The sequence below is a fragment of the Bombina bombina genome, chromosome 9 (genome assembly GCF_027579735.1).
Source record: "Bombina bombina isolate aBomBom1 chromosome 9, aBomBom1.pri, whole genome shotgun sequence".
Classification (NCBI taxonomy): domain Eukaryota; kingdom Metazoa; phylum Chordata; class Amphibia; order Anura; family Bombinatoridae; genus Bombina; species Bombina bombina.
The window spans coordinates 289579750-289592187 of record NC_069507.1 but is presented as its reverse complement, the minus strand read 5'-3'; the positions used below and the strand labels follow the sequence as shown (position 1 = coordinate 289592187).

The 12438-nt window shown below is 41.7% G+C and overlaps 1 protein-coding gene across 1 annotated transcript in view; it reads right to left on the bottom strand.

The window, feature by feature from the left end:
- The window catches only part of LOC128640354 (tumor necrosis factor receptor superfamily member 1A-like), a 68621-nt gene that overhangs the window by 31519 nt on the left and 24664 nt on the right, over positions 1 to 12438 (bottom strand). The window contains exons 2-3 of the mRNA XM_053692851.1: positions 10867 to 11071; positions 6691 to 6819 (exon numbers count right to left, since the gene is read on the bottom strand). Coding sequence (XP_053548826.1) covers positions 6691 to 6819; positions 10867 to 11071 — 334 coding nt within the window. The remainder of the gene's footprint in view (positions 1 to 6690; positions 6820 to 10866; positions 11072 to 12438) is intronic.

Below are 12438 nucleotides of genomic sequence, written 5' to 3'. Positions count from 1 at the left end.
CTAACCACAGTCCCCTGAACTTGACACGACTGGACGGCAATCAACTTCTGACGGTGAGGTCGGGGGGTCCCCCCTCTTCTCTCCCCTTCTTACACCCTCTATCGAGAGGGAGAATCAGGTAGTTTTACTCGGAGTTAATAATATATAACATACTTAGTGGAGGGTGGCTCACGTGTGAATGACCAAAAGCTTAAGAGGGGAAAGGTGCTTAAAATAAGCAAGCATAGTTTTGCATACTTATTTGTAGATATCAAGTATGTGCTAGAAACCAGCATTGTCTTTATTTGTTTTGTTGTTTATGTTATTTGTTTTAGTGTTTGGAAAATGTCATCTTATATCACGATTTTCTTTAACACCATAAGCATGAAGTGTGAATTGAATGTTTTGTATGACATTGGTGCCTTTACCTGTAACCGTATGTTTTGCACTCATGACTAATAAAAGATGGTTTAAAAAAAAAAAAAAAAAAGTAATATAGCCCTCGGATTGTAAGGGCTTAGCTTGCTTAAGTATAACAAAAGATTACTATGGTATCTCACAGCGCTCACAGATAGTTCCTACTAGCTCCCGGGTACAAAAGGGAACCTAGCTCACCCTTAGAAAGAAGTAATTAAAATATTGGAAGACCTAGGAGCACCTAACACAGGCCGAGGAAGTGATTTGGAAGCTAGCTAGTAGCTCTGCAAGTTAGCCAAGAATAAATAATCATATATTAAAATATAGATAAACGTTCTAGGACGTCTCAAATAATCCTGTTAACTTAATTAGAGTGGATGTAAATTTAATACAATTAAGGCACAATCTACAATATTGATACAGTAAAACACAATATGTTAAAACACAATAAGTTAAAATCATGGATCCATGGTACATTACACGCAAATTGCATAAAACGATAACATATGATTAATAGGATAAAACAATGGTATTGCAATAGTAATTGAAAATTGTTGGGAAATCAAAGGGAAATAGTGTTCCCTGCTAGTGGGATGTACAAAAAAGGTGAAAGAAAATGTATATCTCTCAAAATATGAACAAAGTGAAAGTGATCAAAAAAGTGATCTAAAAAGCCAAAAAATGTAAAAAATGTAAAATAAAAGTATGTGTTCGTGATAAAGTTAGTGGTAAAAAGTTCCAAAAAAAAACTGTGATGAATAATTCCAATGAAAAAGCTGTGTGTCTGTGAATAAAACTTCCTTAAGTATCCTCAAGAAAATCCATACAAATGTTGATATGGTAGGTGAGGGAATGTCCGGTAAACCCTGGATTCAATCCCTATATCCAACCTGAGTCGGGGCGGGTAGTTCCAGGTCCATACAGAGTTTCCTAGTCCTGTGCCAATAAGGACCCAGGTGTGGACATGTCCACCATATGTGTAGAGGAGTTCCTTGTTCGCCACAGTTCCTCCAGTATAGAGGTGAGCGGGTTGGGTATATTTTCTTTCGCGCCAAATTAGCGTCACCTAATTAGTGTATCATTTCGATTAGAAGGTACATTTATTATGATAAATATATGGGAGCAGCATCTGTTACTATTTAACTCCAACAACCCCTAACCTTACATGTTCTACAAATTAAATTTACTATATTATATATTTAAACACCTAACCCTACTCAAATAAATTAAATCTACACTAAAAAATTACTAAGTTACAAAAAACTAACAACTAAGTTACAAAAAATAACAAACACTAAGTTACAAAAAAAATAAACACTAAGTTACAGAAAATACATTTTTTAATCAAATATTTAAACTAATTACACCTAATCTAAGAGCCCTATGAAAATACAAAAGCCCCCCAAAATAAAAAAAAAACCTAGCCTACAATAAACTACAAATAGCCCTTAAAAGGGCCTTTTGCGGGGCATTGCCCCAAAGAAATCAGCTCTTTTACCTGTAAATAAAAAATACAAATACCCCCCCAACAGTAAAACCCAACACCCACACAACCAACCCCCCCAATAAAAACCTAACTAAAAAAACCTAAGCTCCCCATTGCCCTGATAAGGGCATTTGAATGGGCATTGCCCTTAAAAGGGCATTTAGCTCTATTGCAGCCCAAACCCCTAATCTAAAAATAAAACCCACCCAATAAACCATTAAAAATCCCAACACTAACCCCTGAAGATCCAATTACAGTTTTGAAGATCCAACATCCATCCTCCAAGAAGCCGGCAGAAGTCTTCATCCAAACGGCCAAAGTCTTCATCCAAGCCCGCAGAAGTCTTCACCCAGACGGCATCTTCTATCTTCATCCATCCGGTGCGGAGCGGCTCCATCTTCAAGACATCCGACGCGGAGCATCCTCTTCGTTCAACGTCTTCTTCCCGCATGAATGTTCCTTTAAATGACGTCATCCAAGATGGCGTCCCTTAGATTCCGATTGGCTGATAGAATTCTATCAGTCAATCGGAATTAAGGTCGAAAAAATCCTATTGACTGTTGCAATCAGCCAATAGGATTGAGCTTTCATTCTATTGGTTGATCCAATCAGCCAATAGGATTGAGCTTGCATTCTATTGGCTATTACAATGAGCCAATAGAATGCGAACTCAATCCTATTGACTGATTGGATCAGCCAATAGGATGAAAGCTCAATCCTATTGGCTGATTGCAACAGCCAATAGGATTTTTTCAACCTTTATTCTGATTGGCTGACAGAATTCTATCAGCCAATCGGAATCTAAGGGATGCCATCTTGGATGACATAATTTAAAGGAACATTCATTGTAAAGAAGACGTTGAACGAAGAGGATGCTCCGCGTCGGATGTCTTGAAGATGGAGTCGCTCCGCGCAGGATGGATGAAGATAGAAGATGCCATCTGGGTGAAGACTTCTGCGGGCTTGGATGAAGACTTCGGCCGCTTGGATGAAGACTTCTACCGGCTTCTTGGAGGATGGATGTCGGATCTTTAAAACTGTAAATGAATCTTCAGGGGTTAGTGTTAGGATTTTTAAGGGTTTATTGGGTGGGTTTTATTTTTAGATTAGGGGTTTGGGCTGCAATAGGGTTAAATGCCCTTTTAAGGGCAATGCCCATCCAAATGCCCTTTTCAGGGCAATGGGGAGCTTAGGTTTTTTTAGTTAGGTTTTTATTTGGGGGGTTGGTTGTGTGGGTGGTGGGTTTTACTGTTGGGGGAGTATTTGTATTTTTTATTTACAGGTAAAAGAGCTGATTTCTTTGGGGCAATGCCCGCAAAAGGCCCTTTTAAGGTCTATTTTTAGTTTATTGTAGGCTGGGTTTTTTTTTATTTTGTGGGGGCTTTTTTATTTTAATAGGGCTCTTAGATTAGGTGCAATTAGTTTAAATCTTTGATAATTTCTTTTTTTATTTTGTGTAACTTAGTTGTTATTTTTGTAACTTAGTTGTTAGTTTTTTGTAACTTAGTAATTTTTTAGTTTAGATTTAAATTGTTTGAGTAGGGTTAGGTATTTAACTATATAATATAGTTAATTTAATTTGTAGTTTAAAGTAATTTTAGTATAACAGTTAGAGTAGATTAATTAATAGTTTAATTTAGTTTAATGTAATTTAGTATAACCGTTAGGGTAGATTAATTAATAGTTTAATATAGTTTAATGTAATTTTAGTCTAATAGCCTAGATTAATTATTAGTTTAATATAGTTTAATTTAAATCTAAAGGTAAGTTTTAATTTATTATAATAGGGATGAGTTAATATTTAATATAAAGTTAGCTGGTTGTTAGGTTTAGGGGTTAATAGTTTAATTTAGTTTATGGCGATGTGGTGGGCTGGCGATTTAGGGGTTAATAGGTTTAGTAAGTGGTAGTGATGTGGGAGGCCTGGGGTTTAGGGATTAATTCATTTATTTAGTTGCGGTGGGCTACGGGAGCGGCGGGATAGGGGTTAATAACTTTTATTTAGGTGGCGGCGGTGGCGGTACGGCAGAATAGGGGTTCAGCGAGGTCTGGCGGACCTGATCCGCAGTGTCGGATCAGGTCCGCCAGACCTTGATAAATCGGGGCCATAGACTGAGTTCAGTGGTGCACCACAGTATGACTATATATAGCCGGGTCTAGATCCAGGTTGTTACAATAGTGGGAACCAGTATGATTTTTTTAGGGGTTGATTTAAGAAGCAGCTTATGCTGCTGTTTTCTGTGCGTGCCTTTAGGCTCGCCAGAAACATAAGTTAAGAAGCAGCAGTCTTCCTTAACTCGTCTGCCACCGTGGCGGACTGCAATCATCCTGATCGGATACCATCAGGATGACTGACACACCCTGCTAGCGGCTGGTTGGCTGTGAATGTGCAGGGGGAGGCATTGCACAAGCATTTCACTAGAAATGCTTGTGCAATGATAAATCGCTGTCAGCATTTATAGATGTGGGGCGGACATGATCCGCTGCTCGCACATTAATAAATCGGCCCCTTAATGTTGTTATTTATTATTGATTAAATGTGTGATTTAGCAGACTAATGTCCCTTCTATTCCTTTCTTTTACTATCAATAAGTGTGCTATACCCTAGACTTTTAGATACTCATTTGGTTTACTGCTTTTATAGCAAATGATCACTCTGTGAAATGCTTTCTAATAAAAGCTAATAATAATGAAACAGTTCTAGGTGTTGTAAATGGCACAGGACTATGCACCTAATTACCAAATGATCAAACAGTTCTAGGTGTTGTAAATGGCACAGGACTATGCACCTAATTAGCAAATGATCAAACAGTTCTAGGTGTTGTAAATGGCACAGGACTATGCACCTAATTAGCAAATGATCAAACAGTTCTAGGTGTTGTAAATGGCACAGGACTATGCACCTAATTAGCAAATGATCAAACAGTTCTAGGTGTTGTAAATGGCACAGGACTATGCACCTAATTACCAAATGATCAAACAGTTCTAGGTGTTGTAAATGGCACAGGACTATGCACCTAATTACCAAATGATCAAACAGTTCTAGGTGTTGTAAATGGCACAGGACTATGCACCTAATTACCAAATGATCAAACAGTTCTAGGTGTTGTAAATGGCACAGGACTATGCACCTAATTACCAAATGATCAAACAGTTCTAGGTGTTGTAAATGGCACAGGACTATCCACCTAATTACCAAATGATCAAACAGTTCTAGGTGTTGTAAATGGCACAGGACTATGCACCTAATTACCAAATGATCAAACAGTTCTAGGTGTTGTAAATGGCACAGAACTATGCACCTAATTACCAAATGATCAAACAATTCTAGGTGTTGTAAATGGCACAGGACTATGCACCTAATTACCAAATGATCAAACAGTTCTAGGTGTTGTAAATGGCACAGGACTATGCACCTAATTACCAAATGATCAAACAGTTCTAGGTGTTGTAAATGGCACAGGACTATGCACCTAATTACCAAATGATCAAACAGTTCTAGGTGTTGTAAATGGCACAGGACTATGCATCTAATTACCAAATGATCAAACAGTTCTAGGTGTTGTAAATGGCACAGGACTATGCACCTAATTACCAAATGATCAAACAGTTCTAGGTGTTGTAAATGGCACAGGACTATGCACCTAATTAGCAAATGATCAAACAGTTCTAGGTGTTGTAAATGGCACAGGACTATGCACCTAATTACCAAATGATCAAACAGTTCTAGGTGTTGTAAATGGCACAGGACTATGCACCTAATTAGCAAATGATCAAACAGTTCTAGGTGTTGTAAATGGCACAGGACTATGCACCTAATTACCAAATGATCAAACAGTTCTAGGTGTTGTAAATGGCACAGGACTATGCACCTAATTAGCAAATGATCAAACAGTTCTAGGTGTTGTAAATGGCACAGGACTATGCACCTAATTACCAAATGATCAAACAGTTCTAGGTGTTGTAAATGGCACAGGACTATGCACCTAATTAGCAAATGATCAAACAGTTCTAGGTGTTGTAAATGGCACAGGACTATGCACCTAATTAGCAAATGATCAAACAGTTCTAGGTGTTGTAAATGGCACAGGACTATGCACCTAATTACCAAATGATCAAACAGTTCTAGGTGTTGTAAATGGCACAGGACTATGCACCTAATTACCAAATGATCAAACAGTTCTAGGTGTTGTAAATGGCACAGGACTATGCACCTAATTACCAAATGATCAAACAGTTCTAGGTGTTGTATATGGCACAGGACTATGCACCTAATTAGCAAATGATCAAACAGTTCTAGGTGTTGTAAATGGCACAGGACTATGCACCTAATTAGCAAATGATCAAACAGTTCTAGAAGATACAACCATCACATTATGTGAACATTTTCTGTGTATTTTGTCCATAGGAAGCAATTATTAATCAGCACTTGATTTATTTTGAATAAATATTGTATGTGATCTATTTATACAGCCCATCTGGGAGTGTTTTTGTAACAATATATAGTATATAAAGTATCAGATGTAGACTGAAGTCTACAGATTCCAGCTTGCTCCTGTTTGTGTAAAGGGTCTTTTCATATGCAGGGGGGTGTCTGTTCTTCCTGCTTTTCCAGCCCCTTTCACTGGGTGTCCCAGTCTAACCTCATCAACAGTGCCTAAACTAAGAGCTGTGAAGTACTGGATGTTTAGATCAGTATCTGTGCATATTCTTCTTTATATTATTGTCTATTACATGCAGTTATATGTAAATGTAAGAGAGGGCCTGGTGCTAATGGCAGTTTCACCACGATAATCAGTCTCACTTACGCTCTTTGCATCGGGAGCAGGCCCTGCAGTTTTTTGCAGAGTTTGGAATTGCAGTGAATGTGTCTGGAGTACAAGGTACACATCTTGTTTGAAGCTCAGGCCCAGCACAGTCTGAAGACTTTTTGAAACCTATTAAGGACACAGATGGTAACCATTGGTGCAATACTATAATCAATACCACTGTATGTTTCATGCAAACATCAGAAATATTCACTGGAAATACACAACACTTACTAAATTCTCTTTACCCACAACCTGTTCTTAAATGCCCTATGGGGCGCACTTACACAATAAAAAAAAACAGCTACTATACACTGGCAGAAACAGCTTTTTTTTCATTAAATTGCTTTTTGTGATATGACCTCTATTTAATATTTGTTATCTCAGATTTAATTTACTTGAAAAGAGCCCCAATAAAAATATGACATGCTCTAATAACTAACATTAACGATGCCCGAACCCTCCAATAATATCATTAAATAATAACCAAAATATTGCATTTATTTCTTACTATAGTCACCAGTGTGTATATTCCTAATGCCAATCAATACTGTGTGTATCCCCTGACTCCAGTCGCCACTGTGTGTATCCCCTGACTCCAGTCGCCACTGTGTGTATCCCCTGACTCCAGTCGCCACTGTGTGTATCCCCTGACTCCAGTCGCCACTGTGTGTATCCCCTGACTCTAGTCGCCACTGTGTGTATCCCCTGACTCCAGTCGCCACTGTGTGTATCCCCTGACTCCAGTCGCCACTGTGTGTATCCCCTGACTCTAGTCGCCACTGTGTGTATCCCCTGACTCTAGTCGCCACTGTGTGTATCCCCTGACTCCAGTCGCCACTGGGTGTATCCCCTGACTCCAGTTGCCATTGTGTGTATCCCCTGACTCCAGTCGCCACTGTGTGTATCCCCTGACTCCAGTCGCCACTTTGTGTATCCCCTGACTCTAGTCGCCACTGTGTGTATCCCCTGACTCCTGTTGCCACTGTGTGTATCCCCTGACTCCAGTCGCCACTATGTGTATCCCCTGACTCCAGTCGCCACTGTGTGTATCCCCTGACTCCAGTCGCCACTGTGTGTATCCCCTGACTCCAGTTGCCACTGTGTGTATCCCCTGACTCCAGTTGCCACAGCCTCTACTGTGTGTATCTCTAACTACAGCCACTACTGTGTGTATCCCCTGACTCCAGCCGCCACTGTGTGTATCCCCTGACTCCAGTCGCCACTGTGTGTATCCCCTGACTCCAGTCGCCACTGTGTGTATCCCCTGACTCCTGTTGCCACTGTGTATATCCCCTGACTCCAGTCGCCACTATGTGTATCCCCTGACTCCAGTCGCCACTGTGTGTATCCCCTGACTCCAGTCGCCACTGTGTGTATCCCCTGACTCCAGTTGCCACTGTGTGTATCCCCTGACTCCAGTTGCCACAGCCTCTACTGTGTGTATCTCTAACTACAGCCACTACTGTGTGTATCACTAACTCCAGCCGCTACAGTGTTTATCTCTAACTACAGCCACTACTGTGTGTATCTCTAACTACAGCCGCTACTGTGTGTATCTCTAACTACAGCCTCTACTGTGTGTATCTCTAACTATAGCTGACACTGTGTGTATCACTAACTCCAGCCGCTACAGTGTTTATCTCTAACTACAGCCGCTACTGTGTGTATCTCTAACTACAGCCGCTACTGTGTGTATCTCTAACTACAGCCACTACTGTGTGTATCTCTAACTACAGCCGCTACTGTGTGTATCTCTAACTACAGCCTCTACTGTGTGTATCTCTAACTATAGCTGACACTGTGTGTATCACTAACTCCAGCCGCTACAGTGTTTATCTCTAACTACAGCCGCTACTGTGTGTATCTCTAACTACAGCCGCTACTGTGTGTATCTCTAACTACAGCCACTACTGTGTGTATCTCTAACTACAGCCGCTACTGTGTGTATCTCTAACTACAGCCTCTACTGTGTGTATCTCTAACTATAGCTGACACTGTGTGTATCTCTAACTCCAGCCGCTACAGTGTTTATCTCTAACTACAGCCGCTACTGTGTGTATCTCTAACTACAGCCGCTACTGTGTGTATCTCTAACTATAGCTGACACTGTGTGTATCTCTAACTACAGCCGCTACTGTGTGTATCTCTAACTATAGCTGACACTGTGTGTATCTCTAACTACAGCCGCTACTGTGTGTATCTCTAACTACAGCCTCTACTGTGTGTATCTCTAACTATAGCTGACACTGTGTGTATCACTAACTCCAGCCGCTACAGTGTTTATCTCTAACTACAGCCACTACTGTGTGTATCACTAACTACAGCCGCTACTGTGTGTATCTCTAACTACAGCCTCTACTGTGTGTATCTCTAACTATAGCTGACACTGTGTGTATCACTAACTCCAGCCGCTACAGTGTTTATCTCTAACTACAGCCACTACTGTGTGTATCTCTAACTACAGCCGCTACTGTGTGTATCTCTAACTACAGCCACTACTGTGTGTATCTCTAACTACAGCCGCTACTGTGTGTATCTCTAACTACAGCCTCTACTGTGTGTATCTCTAACCACAGCCTCTACTGTGTGTATCTCTAACTACAGCCACTACTGTGTGTATCACTAACTCCAGCCGCTACAGTGTTTATCTCTAACTACAGCCACTACTGTGTGTATCTCTAACTACAGCCGCTACTGTGTGTATCTCTAACTACAGCCTCTACTGTGTGTATCTCTAACTACAGCCACTACTGTGTGTATCTCTAACTACAGCCGCTACTGTGTGTATCTCTAACTACAGCCTCTACTGTGTGTATCTCTAACTATAGCTGACACTGTGTGTATCACTAACTCCAGCCGCTACAGTGTTTATCTCTAACTACAGCCACTACTGTGTGTATCTCTAACTACAGCCGCTACTGTGTGTATCTCTAACTACAGCCTCTACTGTGTGTATCTCTAACTATAGCTGACACTGTGTGTATCACTAACTCCAGCCGCTACAGTGTTTATCTCTAACTACAGCCGCTACTGTGTGTATCTCTAACTACAGCCGCTACTGTGTGTATCTCTAACTACAGCCGCTACTGTGTGTATCTCTAACTATAGCTGACACTGTGTGTATCTCTAACTACAGCCACCAACATGCTATTAAATGTATTACAAGAGCACACATGGGGTTATATTTATGAAAGGCCTGTCGGACATGATCCGACATTGCGGATCATGTCAGACAGACCTCGCTGAATGCGGAGAGCAATACGCTCTCCGAAATTCAGCATTGCACCAGCTGCTCTTGTGAGCTGCTGGTGCAACGCCGCCCCCTGCAGATTCACGGCCAATCAGCCTCTAGCAGAGGGGTGTTAATCAACCCGATCGTATTCGAACTGGTTGAATTGCGGCAATGTCTGTCCGCAGCGTCAGAGCAGGCGGACAGGTTATGGAGAAGGTCTGAAGGCTCGCCAGAAACACTGGCCCTTAAGCTCCATACAAAGCTTGATAAATTGGCCCCATAGTTTTAGTCTCTATGATGTGTATTTGATGCCAATGTACTGAGTCCATGGGGCCCATTTATCAAGCTCCGTATGGAGCTTGAGGGCCCGTGTTTCTGGCGAGCCTTCAGACTCGCCAGAAACACCAGTTATGAAGCAGCGATCTAAAGACCGCTGCTCCATAACCTGTCCGCCTGCTCTGAGGCTGCGGACAGACATCGCCGCAATTCAACCCGATTGAATACGATCCGGTTGATTGACACGGTGGCGAATCTGCAGTGGGCAGCGTTGCACCAGCAGTTCACAAGAGTTGCTGGTGCAATGCAGAATGCGGAGAGCGTATTGCTCTCCGCATTCAGTGAGGTCTGTCGGACATGATCTGCAATGTCGGTTCATGTTTTACAGGCCTTTCATAAATAGACCCCTATGACTGAACAGAGTCTGAGCCAAACACATCTTTATGTACTTACAGGGTGTTAATACATTGACAACAGTGTTTGTGTTTATTTAGGTAAACAGTCATATATAATATCCCTGAATTTAAATTGGGTGTCAGGCCCCATGCTTGGTGCATAGCATCATGGCACAGCAGAGTTTGATAAGTGTACCCCCCCCCCCCTCATCCTGCATTGTCACAAACTCTCAGCTCCTACAGGCTGTTTACAAGGGTCACACCACTCACCTCTTAGACACTTCTTGCAGCAGTGACCAAGTTTTGGATGGTTATATTCATCTCCAGCACAGGTTGCTAAACTTCCGTCTTCAGGTTGTTTGTCTCTATGTGAAGTCTCACTAAAACTGATATCTTCACCTCTCAGTAACAGAGCAGCTGGTAACAGGTTACTGAAGGGCTGAGAACTGCTGGCAACTGCCAAGCTGACCAAGAACTGTAAATCAAAACCAGAGATCACTTCAGAGGACAGCAGAAAAAATAAAGCAAAGCAAAATATATTCAGGACATCACCTATGTATGCTTGACTGTATCTATGCACAGGTGACAGGCTGAAGGAACAACATCACCCAGCTACCTATGTATGCCTGACTGTATCTATAGACAGGTGACAGGCTGAAGGAACAACATGATCCAGCTACCTATGTATGCCTGACTGTATCTATACACAGGTGACGGCTGAAGGAACAACATCACCCAGCTACCTATGTATGCCTGACTGTATCTATAAACAGGTGACGGCTGAAGGAACAACATCACCCAGCTACCTATGTATGCCTGACTGTATCTATACACAGGTGACAAGCTGAAGGAACAACATCACCCAGCTACCTATATATGCCTGACTGTATCTATACACAGGTGACAGGCTGAAGGAACAACATCACCCAGCTACTTATGTATGCCTGACTGTATCTATAAACAGGTGACAGGCTGAAGGAGCAACATCACCCAGCTACCTATGTATGCCTGACTGTATCTATAAACAGGTGACAGGCTGAAGGAACAACATCACCCAGCTACCTATGTATTCCTGACTGTATCTATACACAGGTGACAGGCTGAAGGAACAACATCACCCAGCTACCTATGTATGCCTGACTGTATAAATAAACAGGTGACGGCTGAAGGAACAACATCACCAAGCTACCTATGTATGCCTGACTGTATCTATAAACAGGTGACGGCTGAAGGAACAACATCACCCAGCTACCTATGTATGCCTGACTGTATCTATAAACAGGTGACAGGCTGAAGGAACAACATCACCCAGCTACCTATGTATGCCTGACTGTATTTATACACAGGTGACGGCTGAAGGAACAACATCACCCAGCTACCTATGTATGCCTGACTGTATCTATACACAGGTGACAGGCTGAAGGAACAACATCACCCAGCTACCTATGTATGCCTGACTGTATCTATACACAGGTGACAGGCTGATGGAACAACATCACCCAGCTACCTATGTATGCCTGACTGTATCTATACACAGGTGACAAGCTGAAGGAACAACATCACCCAGCTACCTATGTATGCCTGACTGTATCTATAAACAGGTGACAAACTGAAGGAACAACATCACCCAGCTACCTATGTATGCCTGACTGTATCTATACACAGGTGACGGCTGAAGGAACAACATCATCCAGCTACCTATGTATGCCTGACTATCTATAAACAGGTGACGGCTGAAGGAACAACATCACCCAGCTACCTATGTATGCCTGATTGTATCTATAAACAGGTGACGACTGAAGGAACAACATCCCCCAGCTACCTATGTATGCTTGACTGTAT